The 9,739-nt window shown below is 39.0% G+C and overlaps 1 protein-coding gene across 1 annotated transcript in view; it reads left to right on the top strand.

The window, feature by feature from the left end:
- Positions 1-9,739, top strand: part of VWA3B (von Willebrand factor A domain containing 3B) — a 253,855-nt gene that overhangs the window by 91,920 nt on the left and 152,196 nt on the right. The window contains exon 10 of the mRNA XM_044669294.1: positions 4,831-5,012. Coding sequence (XP_044525229.1) covers positions 4,831-5,012 — 182 coding nt within the window. The remainder of the gene's footprint in view (positions 1-4,830; positions 5,013-9,739) is intronic.

Here is a 9,739-nt window from a genome sequence, read left to right as displayed (position 1 = left end):
TCTTCTCTTCTCTTCTCTTCTCTTCTCTTCTCTTCTCTTCTCTTCTCTTCTCTTCTCTTCTCTTCTCTTCTCTTCTCTTTTTCTCTCTTTCTCCCTTTCCCCTTCTCTCTCTCCCCTTCTCTGTCTCTGTCTCTGTTTCTCTCTCTCTCATACACACACACACACACACACACACACTCACACTCACACATACACATGCCTGTGTCTGCCTCTTTGTTTATCTTTTCTGAGTTCCTATTAGTAAAATTTTTTTTAAATGGCCAGGTTAGCTATGAAACATAATAGCTCAAACCAATGAAACTCTAGAATTGTCTTCGGTATCAGGTAACAACAACTAGTTGAGGAGAGGATGTTAGGTAAGCCAGGTGGTATCCTTCCTATTCCATGCAGGCAAGTTAACTCCATATGTACATTGGAAGGTTGGTTCACTTAATGGTGGAACTCAGGTTAATAGGCATGGTCCTTTCAATCTTGAGCACTATTTCCTTGATCACATGGCTTTGTTGGAAAATCTCTTGCCTAAAATAAGTATTCAGAAAAGAAAAGGTATTCTAGAACATAATGTGGGATTCAATGAATCCTTCTAAGGTAGATCACTAGCTAAAATGCAGTCTTTTTCTGCCAGGGCAGGGCTTAAATATGCCATTGACCAAGGAAATCCATAAATTGTCCAATGGCCATTGCTGGTAAAATCCAAAAGGTAGGCCAGGCTGTAGCATACTGAGATCTAAAGGTCAGGAAGACCCTTTTTCCAGACCAGAGAATTTAGAACTAGAGCAATATACTGGAGGTTAAGAAATTTAAAAAAATGCAGAGATTGTGAATAAACTGTCACTTTGACTCAATCTACTTCCTGGAAATTTAGGTTTTTATTCAATTTGAGAGGCTTGTGGAGTCCTACCTCTAGCCCCAACTTCACTAGTGTTAACACCATGCCGAATTAAGCCAAACCTAGCCAGCTAGCAGATAGGTGGTTACAGAAGATCTCTTTTAAAGGGGGAAATAGAAATATATATGTTGTATATGTATATGTGATATTTACTCAAAATGAAAAATAATTATACAAATTTACCGCATTAGAAGATTAACCTATAGAGGGGGGAAAGCCTGTCATTTTTTCTAAAAGCAGATATTCCATACTTGTAGATTTGTAGAGGTGACATCCATGTAAGTCACTGCTCTATAATTCATACTGTCTGTATCTGATGCATTGTATCCCCTGATTGTCTTAATTCCTGGAATATTCTATCCAGATTAAGTGTAAAACTTGTATGAAATATGGAACTGGGAAAGGAATGTCTCACCAGTTTTTCCTTTCCACTGATGAAATAAGGTAAAGGAGAAGAAAGAGGAAGGGAATAAGTATTTATATAGTACCTCCTATGTGTCAGGCACTGGGTTGAGGGTTTTACAAATATCTCATTTGATCCTTACAATAACCCCATGAGGTAGATGCTGTTATTTCCCCCATTTTATAATTGAGGAAACTGAGGCAGCCAGAGGTTAAGTGGCCTGCCCAGGGTCACACAGCTAGTAAGAGTCTGAGGCTGAGTCAGGTCTTCTTGACTTCAGGCTCCCTGAGGAACTAGTAAGGGTCATTTGACTCAGACAGGCCACCTTTCTGATTATTGAGAAAACCTGTGGATTTGGTAACTGAATGACTGTCAGAGAGATCTCAGCAGATTTGAAAGGTGGGATGGGATGGGTGTTAATTTTTGAAATTCTGCACTGAATGAACACTAAATAAAGTAAGCAAGTAAGTAAGATTATACAAGAAAACCTGGAATCTCTGTTACATCCCCTTTGCTTTTTTTTAAAAAAATGAATCTTAAATATTTTTTTAACATTCATTTTTACATTTTTAGTTTCACAGTCTCTCCTTGTGAGTCCCTCCTGCACCCATGGAGAAGGCAAGCAATATGATACCCATTAGACATGTGAAATCATGCAAATCATATTTCCATATTAGCCATTCAATAGGTAACTTTCAAAACTATCTTCTCTATCTGCACTTCATTCTGTTTGAGATTTTTGAAAGACTGTCGCAGAAAAGAGAGATGTCTTAGGAAAGGAGAAGGGCAAAGAGCATCTAGATTTTCAAAAATAGGGAAGAGAATTGAATGTCTCTAGGCCATTGAGTTTGATTTAGATTCTTAGCCAAATCTTCTTAACATTTTTTAATTTTAATCTTTATTTATTTATTTATTTAAACCCTTGTACTTCGGTGTATTGTCTCATAGGTGGAAGATTGGTAAGGGTGGGCAATGGGGGTCAAGTGACCTGCCCAGGGTCACACAGCTGGGAAGTGGCTGAGGTCGGGTTTGAACCTAGGACCTCCTGTCTCTAGGCCTGGCTCTCAATCCACTGAGCTACCCAGCTGCCCTATTTTTATTTTTTTTAACCCTTACTTTCCATCTTGGAGTTAATACCGTGTATTGGCTCCAAGGGGGAAGAGTGGTATCTCTTAACATTATTAAAGAGAACATTTGGAAATGTAAAATGGTGGCCACAAAGACTGGAATTTAATGATACTTCAAAGGTTTCTACTACAAATAGTCGATTTGTACATACTAGAGAGAATAGGGTAAAAAAAGTGTTTGTTTTAAAGTAAAATACTATCTGCTTGTAATTATATATATATGTATGTGTGTGTGTGTGTGTGAGTGTGTGTGTGTGTGTGTGTGTGTGTGTGTGTGTGTGTGTGTGTGTAAAGCCCTTACCTAACCAATGTTGTGTATTGGTTCTAAGGCAGAAGAACAATAAGGGCGAGGCAATGGCAGTTAAGTGACTTGTTAGGGTCACACAGCTTTGGATGCGTTGGAAGTCAGATTTGAACCTAGGACCTCTTATCTCTGGGCCTGGCTCTCAATCCACTGAGCCGCTTAGCTGCCCCCTTATAATTATATTTAAAGCACATTTTCACAAATAGGTGAGATTATGTTAAATTATTTTAAAAATTATTTTAAAATTCTTGCATTAGTTAATGCAATTGACATGCCTGGTCCTTCTAGAGTTTGTTATGAATAAGTCATGCCAGACTTATTTTTGTTTCTTAAATTTACTTCTACTTTTTGGCAGGGTTACTAGGCTGCTGAGTAAATCTGGGGAAGACTACAGAATTATTTACCTAGATTTTAGCAAACAAGATTCCTTTTTGGGGGATACCATAGATATTATTTACCTAGATTTTAGCAAAATTTTTGGTAAATTATCTCATGTTATTTTTGTGGAAAAGATAAAGAGATATAGGAGAGAGGTATTAGATGGGTTATTTATATTATATTATATATTATAAAATTATAATTTTATGGGTTTGCAACTTGCTGGATACCATATTGTTTTGATGACTACTGCTTTATAGTACAGTTTAAGATCTGGTACTGCTAGGCCCCCATCCTTCACATTTTTTTCATTATTTCCCTTGATATTCTTGATCTTTTGTTCTTCCAAGTCAATTTTGTTATATTTTTTTCTAATTCTATAAAGACATTTTTTGGTAGTTTTATAGATATGGCACCGAATAAGCAAACACTGAATACCTTTTAAATGAGAAAACTCTATACTAAAGCTCCCTCCTCTCTCTCCTCCCCACCTGACACTGGTGAAACAAATGAGCTTTCTCTGCCCTCTTCTTTCTCTCCATCCTTTCTATTTATCCATCATCTCCTCCCATCCTGCTCTGCCATTTTACTAGCCATTTACTAGCTAGGTAGACATCTTAGTGCTCTGAGAAAATGCAGATTTCCAGGATCATGTAACTTTAGAGTTAGAAGTGTCCTGAGAGGTCTCTTAGTCTAAACTTCTCCTTTTTCAGATAAGGAAACTGAGGCACAGAGATATAAAGTGACTTCTGTAAGGAAATACAGGCAGAGAGAGAGGTGGGATTCCGACCCAGATCCCCTGACTCCATCTCCAAGGCTCTTACCTTGTGTCCTGTTGTCTACCACTTGTTCTCTCCACCTCCAGCCTTGCCATATCACTCCCAACTCTGGCTTTAGCAGGAATCTAGCCTCTCTGGGGATTTGTAACCCACCCGCAAAATAATTGAAAGCTCTCTACCAGGACTTACCACCCGAAACTGAGGCAAAGGAGGCTGTGAATGCAGTTGGTTCCCTGTTTTCTTACATGCCTCTCTCCCCATCTTTCTCTTCCTCCCTCTTCTTCCAGCTCCCCCATTTCTTGTCCCTTTACTCTACCATTATAATACCTAGGTTCTCCCCTTGTTTTTTGTTGTTGTAAAACATAGATCCCACAGACTAGTAGGGAGTAGTAGTTTGGCATTTCTGCTTTTCTCCTCTGTGTATTCCTCCCTGGGACAGAGAGGACCATGGACAAATCTAAGTAACTGTAGGTGCCGGTAGCAGATGCCTGGGTCATCTGTCTAAAAACAGGAAATGGAGATAAGCCTTAGGACAAAGAGTAAACTCCCTTTTGATGAGGGAGACTGTCAGAGAAGGCTTCCCAGCATTCCTCTTCCCTACCCTTTGTGGTTTCCACAGACTGGAATGGAAGAGAGAGGGCAAGTCTTTTCCATAGGACCCCTAACTCAAGAGATCTTGGGGTCAGGGGTGCATGTGGTCCCGGGTAGTAATCAGGTAGGACAGACTGCCATCCTTGCCTTGAAGCTGCGAGGGCATTAGGCTCTTGGAGGGTATTTGAGGGCCAAACCACATTTTATATAAGCCAGGTTGGGGGTCAGGAGGGGTGCAGAAGTATGATGTGGATTTAGGCTGATGTGGCTAATGGGCGATAGATAGGAAGGATGCTAAAGTAGACAGATTCCATAGAGTTGCTTATGTAATTAGCCAATGAACTGTGCTTCTAAAATAGACCCTTCATCAATGACATCACTAGAAGACAGGTTGGATTCCAAGAAGTGGCTACAGAAATATGGCTTGAAGGCACAAAAACTCACGGCGTTTGATATCCTCGCTGACTGCTCCTTTCGCCATATTGATGGAGTTGTTGACATAAAAGCCAAACCCGACAATGTGTACCTACAGACCTGTGCTGTAAGTAGAGTGGGGAAACTGTGCAAGGAGCAAGAGATTCTTTGGTTCACTCTCTTTCCTGTTCTCTGTAGCCAATGGCACCATATGAATGTGATTCATTTTCTAATCGCTGTTGGAAAGTTCTTAATTAAAACCAGAGTTTGAGGGACAGAATCAAAAGTTTTGCAAAGAAAAAGCCCATGTAGATGGAAGGTGCTTGAGGGATAGGAGGTTGGAAATTATGATATTTCCATGAAAATGAATGTTCCTTCTTTAAGAGTACTAGAGCGTGGAAGAACACTGGATTTGGAGAAGGAAGACTTTGGTTCAAGTTTTGACTCTGTTGCTTATTAGCTTTGTGACCTTGGGTAAATCACAACTTCCCTGGGTCTTGTTTCCTCTATAAAGAAGCAGTTTGGGCCATGATTGCAAATCTTCCCTTTCCTTTCCCTTCCAGTTGTCTTATTCTGTATTTCCACTTCACGTTTCCCCAAACCATCCCCATATGTGGAAATAAAAGATCAAATCAATGAATGTTTTTTTTAGTTACAAGTGAATTAAAAGACTGAAATTAGAAATAAAATTGAAATAGAAATTTCAAGAAATAATATTAATTTTCAGGAGAGCAATACAACACAATGACCCTAAAGGGGCATCTGTTTTTTGACATTATTTGTTTTTGTTTTGTGGGTTGTCAGGGCTAAAGGACAGCTAATTGACACCTTGGATAGAATGCTAGACCTGAAATCAGGAAGTTCTGAGTGCAAATCAGGCCTCAGATACTTCCTAGTTGTGTGATCTGGCCAAATCATTTAACTTCTACTTGTCTCAATTCCCTCCTTTGTAAAATGGCTTAGTGGATAGAATGTTGGACCTAGAGTCAGGAAGACTTATCTTCCTGAGTTCAAGTCTGGCCTCAGACACTTACTAACTTGGTGACTTTGGGCAAACCATTTAACCCTGTTTGCCTCAGTTTCCTCATCTGTAAAATGAACTGAAGAGGTAAATGGCAAACCACTCCAGTATCTTTGCCAAGAAAACCCCCCGTGGGGTCATGAAGAATTGGCTATGACATGAAGTGACTGAACAACAACATGGGGATATAATAACACTTTCCTCCCAGGGTTGTTGTAAGGATCGAATGATATAATAATTGCAAAGCATTTAGATGCCCAGCACACAGTAAGCTCCATATAAACGCTAAGTGGCCATCTTAAATACTGATGATGAATATTTTTGGATTAAACTACACAAAACTAAGCAGGCCCTCAGAAAGTAAGTTCAGTCAATCTCTTTCTGGACCCAAACTTGGATTCTTTGCAGCATGGTAGAACTTGCCAGAACTTGGACCCTGCTGCTGTTCATTCAAGAACCTCAGATCAGTATAAAATGAATCCCTGGAATAGATTTTGGTGTAAGTGGGGAATTTCTTGATCTGAAATCCCAAGTTACAACCAGTGAACTTCTCTGGGATTCTTAGCCTTCTTGTTGCCTTAAAAAAAACTCCTGTACCATCTGTTCCACCGAATGGTGGCAAGCACCGTACAGTAGCTACCCAGCTAATTTGAAATCAAATTCTCCCAGGGTGTCAAATATTTTCTTGGTAGAGAGTAGCACAGTGGATAGAGAGTCAGGTCTGGAGACAGGAGGTCCTGGGTTCAAATCTGAACTTAGACATGTCCTAGCTGTGTGTTCTTGGGCAAGTCACTTAATCCCAATTGCCTAGCTCTTACTGCTCTTCTGTCTTAGAAGTGATACTAAAACAGAAAGTAGGGGTTTAAAAAAAAAGAAAGATTACTTTGGAAAGATATTCCAGTTGTGGTACACTTGTAAGTGTCCTGAAGGAATTAATACAACTTTCAAAAGTAATTAAATTATTCTGACTCTCAAGTTGCCATGCCACAAAACCTCACTAAATGTATTGAGATCAGTTTCAGGCTTTTTTTTTTTAAACCCTTGTACTTCAGTGTATTGTCTCATAGGTGGAAGAGTGGTAAGGGTGGGCAATGGGGGTCAAGTGACTTGCCCAGGGTCACACAGCTGGGAAGTGGCTGAGGCCGGATTTGAACCTAGGACCTCCTGTCTCTAGGCCTGACTCTCAATCCACTGAGCTACCCAGCTGCCCCCTTCAGGCTTTTTAATATAATGATAACTATTTAGTAATTTAATAACAATCAAGTATTAAATAATTATTAAATAATAATTATATTATTTTGGGGGGATCTACCCCAGCATTTCATTATTATAAGTAACTTCCTATAAGAAGACATACATTACATATTAATACATCATTTGCCTAGGGATGTTGACAGGTTAAATGATTTGAACCCAGACTCAGAGAGAGTGTATATTCCAAGTGGGATTTAAAAACTCAAGATATATTTATTTTGTCTCTGAGGCCAGCTGTCTATACACTCCACGTTATTGCTTCTCATTAAAACATTATAAATGCCTAATGCTAAAACTCACAATAATCCTGCAAAGTACTCAGTAGCATGTGTTTACTATCCCCATTCCATAGATGGAAAAAGCGAGGCTCTCAGAGAATAATTTGCCTCAGATATTAGTGCGAGTAAGTGAGAGAACAGAAGTGTCAACCTTAGAGACATTAAATTCTGGCCTCTCCTGATCTCCAATCTATATTTTTCAAATACCAAGGGAAAAAAATAAGATAATGACCTTTACTTTTCTATTTGGAGTGACATTTGTAAAGTTGCAATTGCTGCTCACAAAGGTTGGTCTGAAGCAAGACTGTCTGAAGCAAGAGTGTGAAGTAAGTGAGGTTTATTTTTGATGTCCCCAACTGTCTTTTCCCTACATTCACTTTTTTGCCAGCGTCCTTTTTTTTTTTACTAATCAAATTTTATACAAAGGAAAAGATTTTACAAGCTCATTTACATTAAAGATGAAATGATAAGCTTGAAATAATAACCTTTTGGTGAGATATTTTGATTTTATTATGAAAAAAAAGAGAATGCATTTCTAATTTCAGGTATCACTAAGGGAGAAGGAGGAAGAGAATAAGCATTTATATTGCTCACTGCACACCAGACACTATGCTAAATACTTTACAAATATTATTTTATTTGATTCATAAAACAGCTGTGTGAGGCAAATGCTATTTTTCATCCCCATTTTACAGATGGCTAGTGGAGGTTAAGTACCTGAGACTGGATGAGAACTCATGTCTTTGTGACTTCAGGTCCAGCATTCTATCCACTATTCAACCTAAAAAGGGTTAAAGAGATATTTGGGAGAAGAGTCCTGGAAATCCCACTGTGCATGGCTGCCACCCATTCTGACCATATGTCTGAGGCTAAGGAGCATTTCTTCTTTGGGGAATTGAGATTTTACCACCCCTTGGCTGGCCCCAAGGTGCTTTTCCTATTTTCACTACCTGTGGCTCAGCAAAAGTTTCCAAGTACAGTTTTACTTTTTCCTGTTTAGTTTGATGGTGAGGTGAGACTTTATGTGAACTTTTCCCAGGGGTCCAGTGGAAGATGCCACAGGGGGCCCATTTGGTTTTGTAGCAGCAGCATGTAAGGATGCTGCACTTACCATATACTTACTGTATGTGAACATAATTTGTTTCCTTGAAAAACATATTCTGGGATCAGTATTTTGTGCCTACGAATGAGTTTGATGGGCTTTTTGCCTGCATTTAGAGGCAGCTAGGTGGCCCCATGGTTAGAGTAGAGTGTTGGTCCTGGAGTCAGGAAGACATATATGAATACACACTTATGTATGTGTTTGCACAGTGGAAAGAGTGCTTGGGTTAGAGTGCTCTGCAAATATTATCTTATTTTATCCTTACAACAACCTTGACCTACAGGGTCTATTATTACCCTCCATTTTACCCTCCTGGGTTCAAATATGACTTAAGACATATCCATTTTTATACATGAGGAAACCGAGGCAGACAGGTTTGGTGATTTTCCCAGGGTCACACAGCTAGTAAGGCTCATACACATATCTATGTATGTGTATATATTTTTGCTATTATATATTAGCTATTATTGTTATTACACTTTTCCAAATAGGGGAAAGGTGAACATGGGAAAGCATTTTATGTGAGTGTTAGGTACCACTATCTCTGATGAATTTATCCTTGCCTGACTGTGCTAGCCCCAAATCCACCCTCCTTTCTTTGGACTCCTGTACCATTTAAAATCTTACTTGACATTTGCTCCCATAATTTTAACAATAGCCATTCCCTCATTCCTTGTGTCATAGGAAATGGAGCCCCATAATTGGAGTTAGGAGACCTGGTTTCAAATTCTGGAACTGACAAGACCCCTGTGATCATGTCAAAGGCTTTTAGCTTCAGCTCCTTCTTCTTCTGTAAAACAGAGACCCTATCCTGTCTTCCTGGAGTTTTAGGGAAAGTATCTTGTCAATTTTAAAAACCACTGAATAAATAAGAATAATTTCTTCAACATTTATTGAGCATCTAATTATGCTCAAGATATTCTGCTAAGGGTTGTGGAAAGAAAAAGAGAAGTCATCAATTAACTCTTGTCAGGAAATATCATCAATAAAGTTTAATAAGGTGCATGCATGTATACTTCTTTATTAGAATGGAGCTCCTTGAAAGGGCAAAACTGTCTTGATCTTTCTCATTGTATAGTCATGCTTAACACAATGCTTTGCACGTTGTTAAGTTTTTTATACTTTTTTTCCTCCTTCCTTCCTTCCTTCCTTCCTTCCTTCCTTCCTTCCTTCCTTCCTTCCTTCCTTCCTTCCTTCCT

The sequence above is a fragment of the Gracilinanus agilis genome, chromosome 3, assembly GCF_016433145.1.
Source record: "Gracilinanus agilis isolate LMUSP501 chromosome 3, AgileGrace, whole genome shotgun sequence".
Classification (NCBI taxonomy): Eukaryota; Metazoa; Chordata; class Mammalia; order Didelphimorphia; family Didelphidae; genus Gracilinanus; species Gracilinanus agilis.
This window is presented reverse-complemented; position numbering and strand designations above follow the sequence as displayed.